We start from the raw sequence: 15,580 nt of genomic DNA on the forward strand, positions 1-15,580 counted from the left end.
ACTGACATATAAACCAAATAAATAACTAATCTTTCTTTGTTACTCCATCTATTTAGTGATAGAATTTTTTTTTGGTTTTTAGAGATGCTGCAAATTACGATAAAAATTTAAGTTCCTTCAAATGCTTCAAAGCAGGGAACCGACACACGATTTTGTTTTCTAGACGTATATGCCTGAGATTGGAGATTTAAACGCCCGACCATCTCACTCGCCGTGTTTGATTGTGCACCGTTGCCATGCTGCAGAAATCGATCGAGCCATCTTGGCAGAACTGGCCTTTGCTTGTGCGCATGCGCCAGATCGGATCGATGGCCGCCTCTTTCGACTGAGCGCCGGGTCGAAGCCGGCGGGAGGCTGGTAAACACAGGAGCAGACGAGCCCAAGACATCGCGCCTGGCATCGTGCTAACCGCGCACACTGTGACGAGGACCGGAACGTCCACCCATCTCCTCCACCTCTCACATCCGACACCAGCCTTCCTGACGACGACGACGACGAGACGACGACGACAGCTTCGCCGAAGGGCCACGGTTCATCCTTTTTTTTTTTCTCCCTTCTTCCTCCCTGGTTGACATTGCGAGTTGGCAACCGTCTGAAAGAATGGGCTTTTAGGGCGAGCAGCGCCTGCGGAGGTGCCAGCCTTATAACCGAGCCTGCTGGTGGCGTCGGAGCGCAGACTTCCTGCAAAGTCGGTCACGAGTGTCAGTCAGTTGTCAGCTGGTGACATGGGTGCTGGTGGTGTGGCCTTCCTCGTGACCTGATGCTCTAACATACGGAGGCGGAAGACACTGCCTGGCTGGAGGTAATTGTATTCACACTTACGTAGTAATTTTCTTGTACAAGGTGTCTTTAAATTCACGGAGTTTAACAGTGAAGATTTTTACGTACGATACTAAATAGCATTCTCTTATCAGCATCCTCCAGTGTATCAAATATATCAAAGCATGTATTGCCTATTTAATCTTCTCTCTCGTGCGTGAGAGAGAGAGAGAAGGGTTGTAGAGTAGCTAAATAGTCAGTATGCTAGAAATGTATTAATTTATATTAATTATACTTTCAACAAAGTCCTCGTTGAATGTTGTTTTATTAACTGGTAAATGATGTAGTGTACAAACATAATTATTTATTGTACAAATGTGTTCTATATTTAACTTTTTAGGACTCATCAACCTGTAGATTCTCCTTTCTGTAAAAAGCGCCGAACAGTTAGGCATTAAATTCTTCAATATTAATTTAATTTAAATATTTTGTAATTAGATCTCACTGGAGGGTGTTATGCCATCTAGTAAATTATTTACTCTCTGTGTATATTTTTTATATTTATATATACATACATTAAATTGTTTGTATTTTATATATGCAGACCATGTTTTTTACTTCACATCAGCCTGTAAATCCTAAATTCTTTTAAACAAAAACACGCCAAAGAGCAAATTATTAAACTGCGCAGTTTTGAATGTTCGCAGTTTCTTCACAGACGTAGTACATAAGACCAGAAAATATCATGAACGTGACAAAGCCTGAACTGCTACGTGCATGTCTGCGATCACATCATAACCCCTTCAACGACAATAGATCATTCATCCGTTACTAATACAACGAAGATAAAAAAGATATGAATCGTCTAAACGAAGCAGATATTTCATGCGTCCCTCCATCAAGTCTTTACACCCCTTCAAGAGTCACGGGGCTTACCAGTAGACTTTCTATCTGTTTTATTGTTAAACTAATTAAATCTTCATTATCGCAAGAAACAAATATCGTCAAAGATATGTAAGACACAAGCATCGCTTGAAAGCCGTCTTCATCTTTTGTCAATTATACACAACAGAAGAAAGTTATCAAGCTCTGCAGAGATTGAAAAAATGTAATGAAGAATTTTAGCTGTTAAAAAAAACAAAATAAAAACCAGTTAATTTCTTTTTAATTATGATTTATTATATTGAAATATTTTTTGAGACACGCTACCTTGACACGGATTCATGTATAAATGTCTTTGCTTCATTCCATATTTGTTGTCAGCTCTTTGGATTAGTTTAATAGGATAAATAGAGCCAAAACGGTAAGTAGTTGACTTGGGCACTGTTTAAACTGCTGGGATTACATTTGAATAGAGATTTAAGTAGCCAGAAACACATATTTTATGTGTGTATTTTTTTTAAATTAAAGCTGTAAACCTTAATGTGACACGGATTTTTCTACTGAGCTGAAATAATAAGATCTTTCATTTATTTTTATTTAGTTTCAAAATTATTTGATTAAGGTTTCCATGATTTAATATTATAAGATTTCAAAATAAGATTTTATTAAACCTTCACACAAACCACAAAATGAGCATACACAATCTCCCAAAATTGTTGCTGAAAAGCAATGTATTCTAGCTTGTCTTCAAAAATTTAAAGGACAGATGAGTTGTAGTGTCGAGGTATTTATTCCCTCTGCTGGTCCATAAGTCTTATTTCTATTTCTTTTGGCCCAGGACTCTCCAAACAACAATAAAAAAACCTGTTGATGCCTGTTCGCTGTTTGATTCCCACGTATCGCACGATTGTCTAAATCTCTGATGTCTTCATAAAGTGTGCTTCTTCCAAACACTCATCACTCAGTGCGCGTGCAATGGCCTGCGAACGATGCCAAAATCGACGAATGCAAAACCTAACGACACCGAGGGTGTTATAACTTAAGATTGTTTTCCGGATGTGCGTGTCATGATTGTGGAAGAAGAAATAAAGCATGGCAGTGCACGTGGAATGAAAACACACACGCGAAAAATAATATTAGAGGATTTCTCTCCGCGGGGTAAAGACTTGGGCGCCATCGTGACCAGCGTCGTAGAAAAGAAGACCTTTCTTAATTTTACAAGCACTTCTCCTTCATGCAGCAGAAGTCTCAATCCTTCACGTTCCACGAAAAGCTTATCACGAGATCTTGCTCAATATTCTCTCTTACATCCCACATCCCTCTATTTCCCATCCACCCCGACACCAGCCTATCATTTCCTTAATTTAGAAGCTTCCTGATTATCCGGGCATCCAGCTCCACACCCCACCCACCCTCAACTACCCCCCTACTTACTTATTCTATCAAACAGTCTCGTGTTGTTGTTTTTTTTTCTCCTCTTTCCCTCCCTCTCTTAACGCCCCGTTGTTGACGCAGGACTGTCTTGTACTCTCTGTAAACTGACTGACAAGAAAATTGGCCATGATGAGAAAACCTGTTCGCGCCTACGCTTTCTAAGCTTAGAGTTCGATCCGCGGACCTCGGGTCTTGTGTCTTTTGTAGGAATCTGTTCTAGTAGATGTTTCACGAGGTGTCAGTAGGGATTGCGAGTTTTGTCTCACGGCTTTGCTCTCTTGAGGAGTCTCCCTGCCCCTAGTAACCACCGGAAGTGGACCCTGTGAGGTGACCACTAATCTCCTAGGTTTTGAAACCAAGTCATGTGCTTCTATAAAATAAGTAATTATGCAACGTTGACAGTGGTGGCAGGATACTAAAAATTCCGTGATGATTGCCTTACGAGTTTTAGTATGGCAGAGCAGAGCCAGCCAGGTTCTATTAGCTTCAAATAAATGATTGGGATCCTTTTGCCTGGACAGGGGTGGTGCTTTTTTATGACAGGTTGGATTGGGGTTGCTAGCTTATTTTTGCTCTCTACCCCCTTGTCTGAACGGCCTCATCAGAAGAAATAGCCCTAAAAGCTGGAGTAATCCAAAATCACAACACCACCACAGAGAAACTAGTAGCAGAAGAGCAGGCTGGCCTTAGACCAGAAGCACAGTTGCACATCTTCATCTGTCACATCTGATAGAAAAAACATCTATTGAAATACTTTGCTTCTTCTCGTTGTTGTCCTTAGTCTTCATTCCAAGGTACATGTCTGTCAGACCTAGTTTTAGGATTAAGTGGTGCTCCAGAGTTTCTCTGCCAACGCAGCTCCCTGATGCCAAAGTTATGTCCACGCCATTATTTGTAGTGTAGTGCATAATATGATCAGGGGTATGTGGACCTTCGATCTTGTGTGGGTATTTGACGGGGTGTGACAGCCCCAGTCGGTACATGTATGAGAGAAGTCGCCAGTATCCAGTAGGCCAAAAAAGATCAGTTGATGGAGTTTGAAGATGAACATCTGGTCATCAGGGAGGATGTTGTGTTGGTTTTCACCTCATTTTTCAATCATCGATATATTAATCAGAGTTTTGGCTTCGCTGTAAATGATTGACTGATTTGAAATAAATGTATTAAACCATTGGTTAGTTATCAGTAGAATAGTCATTTAAAAGATGTATTGCAAATTAACAGTTCATTACAGTAATATTTATTATAAAAAGGAAGTGGTGTAAACATTTAAACTTGGTTTTCGATCACGACCGAAATCAAAGTTATTTCTCAAGAACAATATTGTTGATGCTGGCATAAATTCTCTGCTAAAAGAAAGACCATCGCTTCTCAGAACCCCATCCCCGTACCACCATGATTAACGAATGAATGTTCGAGCTCTTGTCAAAGGGACAAAAAAAGATTTCTGTCTATCAATACTCAGATGTGGATTGGGAGGGGAGGTGTTTTGGCAGAGAGCTGAGAGATTCGCATGTTGCCTTGCAGCAGCTGATCCTACGTCTCCTTCTATTCATGAGAGTGATCGAACTTTTATTCCATCTGAAGTAGACCGTTCATCGCCTGTGAAAATCCTGCCTGCTTTGGCCGAAGCACGTTTCCAAAACAGCTTGATGTGTTTGGCGTGTTGATGAGTTCGCAGCTCCTGTGGAGTATGTGTGTGGGAGGGGGTGAAGAGGAGAAAGGGGAGAGGTGGTCCACACTGCAGAGAGAGTGTACACAGAAATGTGACAGACTTTTAGCCTCCCACCATACAGTAACTGGACTGTAAAGTTCACGAAGCAAAACTTCAAAATCATGGTTGTTTGTGTTTGCAATTAGAACGTGACTTTACTGCTTTATATGAGCTGGGGAATTAATGAAATATTTCAAACCTTTTAAGCAGGAGATTTCTGTTTATCTTTTGCCATTTTTTGCTTGTTTTTACCCTTAACTATAGTGTTCTTAATTAATGGTTCTTTTTTAATGGCTAACCTCCTGGGGACCGCAGTTGATAAGCTAGGGTAAGTTGCTACCCTGTGGCAACATGAGGAACTCAAAGACAAGCTTCTTGAATCCGAAGTTATAAAGCGATATCAAGACCCCGCAGATGTTGATTTTATCCCCTAAAGTAGTAGTTATAAAGATAAAGTAATGTTAAAGATGTACTGGGATAAAGAAACAGAAAGTAGTGACGTAACTAATTGACATTAATACCCGGTGTGCTTTATTTGTTCAATTTTTTCTATTCTGTCTTATACAAGAAGACTAAATATTTCTTTTTCTCTACTCTCCTTTGGCCTTTTCAATGTTTGCTGTCACATTTTTCTTGACTTTATGACCTTTTAGATATCTTTAAGGCAAATCTTTCACAAAAATTAATCAGATTAGAGAATGGAAATGGGGGACAACTCTTGCGTTGCTTCCCCTTAGGCATAAATCTTCGAAAGAAGTTCCCACAGACTTCACAGATCGTGAATTCAGCGCGAAGGCCTGTCGCCGCCATGACATAGAACTACTGACTTCCGGTACAGGCAGAAAGCGTCGCCTGACTTTTGTCTCAGTGATGTAAATCCTGGGCTCACGGTTTTCGCCAGCTTTTTAAAGAATAAAACGGCGCATCTTTGCCCCATAAAAATAAAAATTGTTTCTGCTCATCAGTGTATTAATAGCCCTCTCTCAAATAATTTTATTGGTATGTCTGCAAAATATATTGGCATAAATAAGTATTAGAGATTACAGAAGTCTGTGGAAGTTCCTGCTTGTGTGTGAAGGAGAGAAAAAAAGAGAGTTGTCAGCCCTGGAACTCTGTCAGCCACTCCGATTTCACCCTCTGGCATTCTAATCTTGTAATCTTCTTTCGAGACAGGCATTAGAGGTTAAGAAAAGAGAACATTCTTCACAACGAGGCTCTGTCGCCTGTTGGGCGAAAAGAGATGTTGGTTTTCGAATTTTTATAGTGATCTGTGTTTTAGTAGCACAGCTGCATTTTGGATGTGACCGGTAAGCAGGAGAGGGACATGACCACCAGCTGAAGCAGGGTGTTTTAAACGTGACGTAGTCGTCCCTGTTGTAGAGTTGTGTTGATGATGCTGTCAGCTGTACAGTTCCTGTTTCAACATCGGTGGGTGGGTGCACAGTTCTCCGTTGATTACTAGGATGGCTAACGTTTAGCCCTCAAGCTACAGTGCTAATATTTTTGCTGAAGCATTTTACCTGATACACGCACTAGCCATCTTGCCAGCCGCTAGCAGCATTTATCTGGTCCCATAGCAAAAAGTATCCGTGTCCCATCCCCTTTCTCGTCCAGATGTAAAAAATATCATGTCATCCGAGTATTATGGGAAGCTGCAGAGAGGAGAAATGATAAACGCTAAAATTAAAAAAAAAACAAAAAACATATCGGGTCGCGTGCAAAGCTGCACGCGGTCGGACTGTCGGTCAGTCCGTTCGTCTGTAGGAAGGAAATAAATAAAAAAAACTTACACACAACCAGGTAGCTGAAGACTGCTCACATTACTAAAAACAATTATCAGTGTACCCTTAGAATCATTTAGAATATTTATTTGTGTTTTATATGCTTAATGCAGGAATGGTTTTCACCTTGTTAAAGTAAATAAATGATAAATGTAGTTTCGTTGTAGCGTTAATGGACATTGCTTCAGATGAAGATGAAAAAATCATCTCTCACACTCTTTCTCTCTTACACACACGAGGCTTTTCTCTTGAACTTCAGACTTTATTTAGAGAGGTCGTCTGCATCAGATACTAAAGGAAAGGAGATCAACATTATTTGATAGTACTCTCTTCATAAGGGTGGGGATTCTTGGGTGTTGCAGGTTTGAAGGACGTGACGATTGTAGCCTCTGATAACTCCTTTAGTCGACTTACTGACCGAACACACAAGCCTCTTAACATCTTGTCAGGTAAGCAAGACTGCTGTGTCCACTGTCTCCTACGGAGATGTCCTCACTTAACATCAAAGTCGTCAAAGTAACATGACAGAGTAGTGATTATTGTGGGAGAGTATAAATAAGACTTCTTTTCACACATTTGTTTCAGCAACTTAAAATGTTTACTCACTTCTTGCTACTGTTATGTGGACGATCTTACTCCAGAGTTAGATCAGCTAAATGTAAATTTAAGGGAGAAAATTACGATTAAGTTTGAAAGGAAAGTCAACAGTTCGTCTTAATAACTGACAGGCCTGCTAGTCAGAACGTTGGTATAAATGCAAGTTTCATTTTTCTTCATTACCCTATCGCCTTTATCTGATTTGACAGGTGCTTGTTCTGATCGTCACCATGGTGATTAAGCCTGTCGTGACAGCTGTGTACGTGGTGTCCGGGATACACGCATTCCTGGGCTTGATGAACCTCATCGTCGGTGTCATCGCCAGCATCCGCGCAGAAGTTTGGAGGGCGCACAGCGTCTCCCCAATCTGGAGTGGAGGATTCGTGAGTAGCTTTCAATGAGCTGGTCTTAGGTGCATGTGGTTGGTGTAGAAACATTCTTTAGCTAAGACCCCTCTGAGACATTTAAGACGAGAGATTTAAAATATATTCAACAACAAAAACAAAATTTAACCCCGTTCTCAAATTGTTTTGTAGTTGTGTTCTAACATGTGTCTGCTGCATACAAAATTTCCTCCTTCTCCTCCTTCCCCTCCTCCTTCTCCTCCTCCTTGTAGTCAATATTATCATCAGCAGCAATAGAAGCAACAGAATTCATATGATGTCATTTAGCCATGTTTGGAGCACGGACATATATATCTGAGACTGTTTGCAGACTGTTTTCCCGCTTTTTTTTTTAGAATAAGACCAAAGCAGAAATTCATTTCCGGTTCAACTATCTACATCTAGAAAAAGAGAAGACGATGCGAACTCTCGTGTTGAGGACAGGTACAAAAGCTCAAGCTTTATGGTCTGCTGCGTTTTCAATTTATTGGCTCTACGTCGTGGGAAGTATTGGGTCGAGGAATTTAGCAAAAAGCAAGCAAAAGAACTTAAGTAATAAAATTATTCCAAGTCTATTGTTGAAGACTTGTTAAAGTCTTTAAGATTTATATCCCGGCGCCGGATATTAAGCTGCTAAATTGTTCGCCAAGACCTGGCAGCCTACATCTCCGCGAGAGGCTAAGATGGTCGCGGCAGACAGCCGGCAGTCCAGACATTCACGTCCGTGTTCTGTCGTGTTTATGATCTTTCCAAGTATTGAGAATAGGGACAGCGGTGCAGTTGTGGTGAAGTAAACAATAAAACAACATCGACACAGCGACAACTCTGTACCGTATAGTGTGTATAACTACCCTACCCGCGCCTCACTTACAAAAATCTTGTCTAGAGAAGCTGAGAATACTATTGAGAGACAGACTATTTCTTGTCTCCGCGCGGCTAGAGACTTTAGTTTTTAACGCGCTCGTCGCGATGTGAGCAGAGCTCAGTCAATATTAGGAAAGTGAGACAGGAGAAGCGGATCGACCACACAAACCCCCAACACACGAGCTGGAGGAAGTAGGGAGGAGGGAAATCAATTTAATTCATGGGCAGCGAAGCGAGGAGGACATAGACGAGGAATAAATCCAAAAAGATATCATTCATCGTCTCAGCAGGGCAATTTCTCCTTCCCTCTGTCTTTTTTTGAGCGATATAAAATAACATTCTCTGGTAAGCACGTGAATCTTGTCCCTCTAGTATAAATACATGTATATTTATATATAAACATAAATTATAAATCTTGTTTAAATCCCCCTTCTTTCCCTCTTTTGCGTGTAGGTGCGCGTGCGGACCAGAATGCACGCATTTGCACGTGCTTTTGAATATTCGTGTTTATAAATATTTTTTAATATTGTATATAGTTCGCTTTCATGATCATGTGCCTTGATACTTTACATTGAAAACGAAGCGTGGTTTCATCTTATCTTGCTGTTATTGTTCTGTTTTATTCAAGGATCTTTTATTTTCTCTCGCTCTTTTTCTCCCACTATCTTCTTTTCTTTCTCTCAAGTCTTCGATAATCTTTTATAGGTGCTCCTAGCTTTCCTTGGCTTGTCATGTCACTGTGTCTTGATTGTAGCGGGGATTGCCAGTTCTGTTCTCATAGGCTTGGAGAGAAAGATTTTGTTTTCTATTTCAGACTAGCTTCGCGCTGCGAGTTTAACTACAAACCAACGGCAATTTTTTACATCATTTATATGGATTCGTAGTAATACAGCTCTTTACAATTAATTCATAGACATTTTCAAAAATAGCGTTGGATTGCTTTATTTGAACCATTTTTACATTAGTTTGTTATCCTACATGAACTGGTGCCGTGCCAGTTTACAAATAAATTAAAGAACTTGATTCTTAACAGGAAATCTTTTAACTTGGAATTTTATCAGTCTGAGCCTTTGATTTAGAGTTGTTTGCATCATGTTGTTTTCTGGTTGTTGTTTTTTTTTTAACATCCCCTTGGGAACCGAGACCCTTATTAACAGAAGGCATGGTCAAAAAATGGCCACCGCTGCAGGATGTGTGTTTTCAGGCCAGGTAATTTTATGTCAAGGGTTAGGTTTACTGTCCTTTGGGAGGAGTGGTCTTTTTCTCTGTTCTGAGAGGTCTCGGATTTCTGAAAGTTTTTTTTTTTCTGTTCTTACGATCAAGGCCAATAACTCTCTTAAAGTATTTTTCCCACCAGTAGATTGTTTTCTGGCCCAGTGCAGCTCATATCTCCTCCTCTGTCGACTCCATTAATCCTCTATTTTGTCAACTTGCGATCGCCTTCAGCCCTGCATCTTCGATCTCTTTCCTTGCATCCGTACACAATTTTGTTTCATTCGTTCACTCAGTTCTACAGCTGTCCACCCGTCCTCCGTTCTCTTGTCCTTTACTCTTCATTTTCTTCCATCGGATCATCTTCTTTCTAAAGATATTCGTCTTCGACATAGAATATCTGTCATACCATATCACCAGACGGCCAGATGTCCAGTCGACCGTGTAGAATTATTTGGGGCGGGGTGGCTGGGTATAACATCGATTAAAAAAAAAAAAAGGAACTGAGACCTGGAACCCAGGAACGGAGGAACATGTCCAAAGATTTCCATGGCTCTTTCTCCTCCCTCTCGACTTCACTTACATCCAAGCCTTTTCTCCTTTTCCTATCTGTCCGCTTTCGCGGCCACCAAATGGATCAATGTCTGCTTCGCTCAGACTTCTTGAGATGCGGCATCTACGTTTTATGGCCGATTTCACCGCGAGGTATTCCTCTCTTATTAGGCAGACGAGGATGCTATATACGAGACCTCTTAGGAGATCGTGAGTGATGGGCTTGAAGAAATGGAGCGTGAGAAGTTAGACGAGTGAAGTTGTGACGTCATTGAACTGTCATGGTTTCCTGTGTTCTGACGTCATTAATTTTCCTGGATTTTGAAAGTTGTGACCTTACATATTCATGGTTTTTGCAAGTTACAGCGTCATTGACTTTCACGTGTTGTGGCGTTAAATTTTCAGAGTATTGCAAGTTGTGACGTCACTAAATTTTTCAGTTTTATAAGTTGTAACTTTTGAGCACGTGTACCTGTCCTTCGCTTGCCTCTGTTGATTGTTTGTTTACTTTGTAATGAACTCGTTGTGAACATAAAAACGTCAAATTGCAACTTTGTAATCTCGAAACTTGTAGCATGTTGAACAGTTCAACAAACCAGATTCACCCGTGTGTGTGTGTGTGAAAGAAATTGTGGGGAAAGGGTGTCTGTGTGAACTTAAAAATGAATTGAGATATGTTATTTCCATTATCTGCTGCAGTTCCTCTTCAGTGGCCTGCTGGGTGCTCTTTGTGCAAGGAGGATGTCTTCCTATGTGGTAATTATTTCTTTCCTTCTCCTATCTCTGTCCATCTTCCTCCATCTCTCTACATATATATATATTCATACGTGTTCATGCGAGTATATACGGTACACGGACTTTTCGCCGACGGACGTTTCGCCGCCGGACGTTTCGGAGCCGGACGTTTTGCCGACTGGACGTTTCGCCACCGGACGTTTCGGAGTCGGACGTTTTGTCGACCGGCGTTTCGCCGCCGGACGTTTCGGCGCGGGGCACTTCATTTCGGCATTTCACGCGGGACCTTTAGCCGAAGTCAAGTGTGTGACGCCCCTTAGCTCACACATTTCTCTCGCCATTGTATCAATGTTTCAGTGAACTCTCTCTCACTATCCCTCCTCATGTGAACCGTTAGCTCACACATTTCTCTCGCCATTGTATCAATGTATCTCAAAGCTGTTGCGCATAATCTGTGACAATCAAAGTGAACTGTCTGTGAAGTCTGTGTGTAAAATTTGTTTGAAATAAAGAATTATTGTGTAATCTAGTAGTTACTTTCATTCTTTGAGAAGTAAGTAAGCTCTCTCTCTCTCTCTCTGACATAATGCGGCGAAACGTCCGGCGGCGAAACGCCGGTCGGCAAAACGTCCGACTCCGAAACGTCCGGCGGCGAAACGTCCGGTCGGCAAAACGTCCGGCTCCGAAACGTCCGTCGGTGAAACGTCCGTCGGCAAAAAGTCCGCACACGAGTATATACAATTATATATTTGTGCGTGTCTGAACGCGAAGTAACAGGCAGGTCTACTTTTTATTTTGTCGATAATCTCCTATATATTTACATTACCTGTCTATAATCTCCTATATTTTACATCACCTTTCAGTTCTCTCCTTTTTTTATTGTATTTCCTTTTTTCCTTCTATATCTTTTATTCACAAGCCTCTAAGCATTACTGAGATAAACCAAGCTAGTAACCCATTACACGTTCTAGCCCTTGCCTAACTCTCCACAGATCATGTGCTTCACCGCATTCTCAGTCGTCTCCATGGTGTCGGCCGTAGTCTGCATTCAGCTGCTCCGTCTAGGCATGGTGAACCACACCACGGACGGCCAGACGTTCAAGAAAGAGAAGCAGGACCCTCTCATCTACGTCGCGCTGGCCGTTGCCGGAGTCGAGATCCTCGTCTGCCTCATATCCGTCCTCCTGTCCTGCCGCATCGCCAAGGTGGCGAAGGAGGAGATGTCCAAACAGCGGGACGGGATGTTCCACGTCAAGGTACTGGGGCAGAAGGACATTGTCGTGGTCACGCGACCCAACACAGGCCGGGAAGAGCTCACTGCTGTCTGAAGAAGATGACACTAAACGCGGTCGCAATTTCGTCTTCAAAATACTTGTCCAGCATTTTGTTTTCAGTCTGGTGAGAGAAGAGAGGCATGGTTCTTCTTGTTGTAGTTGTTCTTGTCACCAAGTAGAAAGGCAGGTTGAGGTAAAGGTAAAGATTCGTCCTCAGCAGTAGACAACTAGTGTTTGAATTACTTAACATTACTTCGACTTGATTGAAATCTCGAACAGTGTTTTAAATAAACGAGGCATCTTTTTTTAACATCCATTATCATCAGCCAGATGTTTGTTTCATCCATCTTGAGAATCCTTATTTGACTAGGGGAGGTAAATAATGGAGGCATTCGTTAAAACCCACCCGCAAGCTACCAATATGCTTTCCAAGATCGTAGTATATGTAAATGTTTTGCTTAGACAAGTGATCTACCAACAATTGTATTTTTAAGTTGCTGCAATTAAACATCTTGAATAAAATTGTCAACCAAGTTTTGACTCAAAACATATAAAATAGTCAGCTGGATTTAGCAACTCATCCGGTTGTGGATTAGAAAATCTCTCGCGCTCTAGCAAGCCCTTGATGTTGACTTGATTCGGTCCCCTGCGATAGGGTTTGGTATGGTTTCATCAACGACCTAATGATAGCTTTAGCATTGATAGGCCTAGCGGCACAGATAGCCAACCTCAGATTACCGCACGAAACAGGCCCCAAGGCAACATTTTTGTAGAACTCCTGGCATGGACTAAAAAGGTTTATTAGAACCTTTTATCAGTCCAGTCCCCCCGAGGCCCTACAAATAAAAATAGTCTGACTGTTGGAAGTCAATTCCAGCTATAGCATTGCGACAGAAATCCGTTCTTGGACATTTAGTGTTGTACCACTTTAGATTAGCTCAACGAGTTTAGATGTTTAGATTAGACCTAGAAAGGCTTTTAGGCGTGAGAGGGGTGGCAATGTCAACGGACAGCCAGACCCCTTTCTTCCTTTGAGCATCCAAACCACCCGCCCTACCAAGCTTGCTTCCGGTCGCTCTACATGAGCATCTCTTCCATGAATTCCGTTAGCGGCAGATGTTTTCCTATCATCGTACTTTAAAAAATTAGTTTGAGTTTGCTTGCGCCTCTTGTATATATATCTTATAGATGAAAATGTAACACAGACCGCTGTTACCGGAAACTAAAGACCACACCGTCTGTACACACCTTCTATAATGGACTAAGACTTTCTACGTCCACACTTTGTTTTCACAAAGAGAGGCCAGCTGTTGTTGCTAGAATTATTCTTCTACGAGCATGGTGTTTAAAAAAGAAAAAAAATGAAAATGTAAACGAAATTGTGAATGCGGTGACGATGTCTACAGGTGTGGTTACATAACACACAAGGACGTCACTGCGAGTCTCACTCTGTCAAACCTGTTACTTCTGTTAAGGTGCAGTTACAGATGCTCTACTGTCAGAAGACGACCGGTGATACATGAGTCTATGCCTATCTGGGGAAAAGTTCTTTACATAAAGGCTTTACTGAAACGAATTTCTGTGTATTTTCCATGTACGAATGCCAGTCAAAGAAAACTAGCACAGTATGCTTTTTTCAGTATTAACACACCAGCATTCGCTTGTGTGTGTGTGAGCACGTGAGCGTGTGTGGGTGAGAAAGAGAGAACAGAGACCGCTGAACATTGTGTATACACTTTCTGCATATTTCAGTCGGAAATGTATATGTAGTCTTCATGTTCTTGTTGCTTCTTATTTGGTTGCTAAAAATAGTCAACTGATGTAATAAAACTAGTCAAAATTACTATCCTTTGTTGTTTCTTTTTATAAAAATGTGTCACTTAAAGAAAGAGTCGTTTGTTTGTTCGTTCGTCCATAGGAACCTGATTTCACACAAAAACATTCGATAGACTATGCTGTCGACGATTAATTTTAACCTTATATTCATTTCTTGTCATTCTTTTAAAGACACTCCGTGTTTCCTATACAAAAAAAAAGAGAATATGGGAGTGCAGAGTCGATGAGGGAGGAGTACAGGATTTCACACTTTCCCCCTGAAGAATCCGTCAGCGCCTGCCAGACTTTTGAGATGTTCCCGCCGAACTCCAAGGTTTACTCTTCTCTTGATTCCACACTGACAAAGACGAACATGTTTGCGTCTAAAGCAGGGGTGGGCAATTAATTTTCCTAAGGGGCCGCATGAGAAATTGGGATGGTTTTAGAGGGCCGGTGTTGGACTAACAAAGTGCTTGGCATTATGGCGCTGTTCCTTAGTAACACAAGAAAGCGGCTAATGGACAAGTCATCGAACCTCATGTGTAAATATCATTTAATTGGTTTTTTTCTGTCTAATTAAGCGCCAAGCCATTGGTAACTGACGAGACAGTAAATTAACTGATTGAAGAGGGTGTGCTAAAACAAGAAATTAATTTTTTTCCATTTATAGCGCCCAAGAGGCTATAATATAATAATCCTGTATTCTGCTTCATTATTATATGACTTAATAGGATTGATAGTTATTTCGTTTTGATTGGATGGTAATGACCAGCTGTAGTACTCCCGATGGGCAATTGTAGTTTAGGAAATGTGCTCATGAGCACTGAAGTAACCAAAAACAAACAAAACAAGCGCTAGATCAAGAAAGATATGCATCATTGCAAAACACAATAATTTTAATTGTAATTTTACAATAATTGTAATTTTACAACTTTAGGCACACCTACAATATCACACACTGTGCACGCACAAAACCGACAATTTATTTGTGGTTAGGACTTAAGAGGCTGGACTGCTGAGTGTACAAACGACTTACTTTTGCATATATAGCATAGCATGTTTTCTTGAACTCGATAAAATAAATTCTCTTTCAATCTATGACATGCTCTGGTAGAGACAAAATCGTGGAAGCTTTTCTGACAATGCTGATCACAAAAAGATGTAAGTCTAAGTCTTCAGTACACTTGCGACATCTTTAAGAGACTGTCAGGAAGCTTTCTCACTCTCTCATTAGGTCTATCTCTGTTCCATGCCAATTATTATATCTTACACAAGATATTTACACACTAATTTGCACGCACATATACAAATTAAAATCTTTGTATCTAGAATATTTTTTTTAAGAAGGGGAAAAGTGGAATGTGTGTCTTATGGCTTTGGCAGGTGTTTATTGGTGTGTGGTTATGAGCGTGTCTTTGGTTTTCCAACTTAAGTCCTATATGTATATGCCCATCTCACAATCAAAAGCATTCATATAATCAGTTAAAATTAATCGATAGATAGGAACCAATGTATAACCACTACCTAACATAATATATGACAAGACAGGCTTGTTAAGAATCTTGACAATTAAGGTAA

At 40.9% G+C, this 15,580-nt stretch overlaps 1 protein-coding gene across 1 annotated transcript; it reads left to right on the forward strand.

The window, feature by feature from the left end:
• The first annotated feature begins 216 nt into the window (after window positions 1–216).
• On the forward strand, window positions 217–14,030 carry LOC112571174 (transmembrane protein 196-like). Its single transcript, XM_025249993.1, has 5 exons — window positions 217–802; window positions 6,933–7,019; window positions 7,377–7,550; window positions 10,878–10,934; window positions 11,906–14,030. The coding sequence occupies exons 3-5, from the start codon at window positions 7,398–7,400 to the stop codon at window positions 12,239–12,241; spliced, it is 546 nt and encodes a 181-aa protein (XP_025105778.1). The 5' UTR covers window positions 217–802; window positions 6,933–7,019; window positions 7,377–7,397; the 3' UTR covers window positions 12,242–14,030.
• The last annotated feature ends 1,550 nt before the right edge of the window (window positions 14,031–15,580 follow it).

This window comes from Pomacea canaliculata, linkage group LG8 (genome assembly GCF_003073045.1).
Source record: "Pomacea canaliculata isolate SZHN2017 linkage group LG8, ASM307304v1, whole genome shotgun sequence".
Classification (NCBI taxonomy): Eukaryota; Metazoa; Mollusca; class Gastropoda; order Architaenioglossa; family Ampullariidae; genus Pomacea; species Pomacea canaliculata.

Excerpts from the sequence above, each read along its gene's own strand:
- LOC112571174 (XM_025249993.1), top strand. The coding sequence starts at position 7,398 with ATGGTGATTAAGCCTGTCGTGACAGCTGTGTACGTGGTGTCCGGGATA. Across the intron at positions 7,551-10,877 it reads CAATCTGGAGTGGAGGATTC|TTCCTCTTCAGTGGCCTGCT; the intron begins GTGAGTAGCTTT and ends TATCTGCTGCAG. Across the intron at positions 10,935-11,905 it reads GGAGGATGTCTTCCTATGTG|ATCATGTGCTTCACCGCATT; the intron begins GTAATTATTTCT and ends AACTCTCCACAG.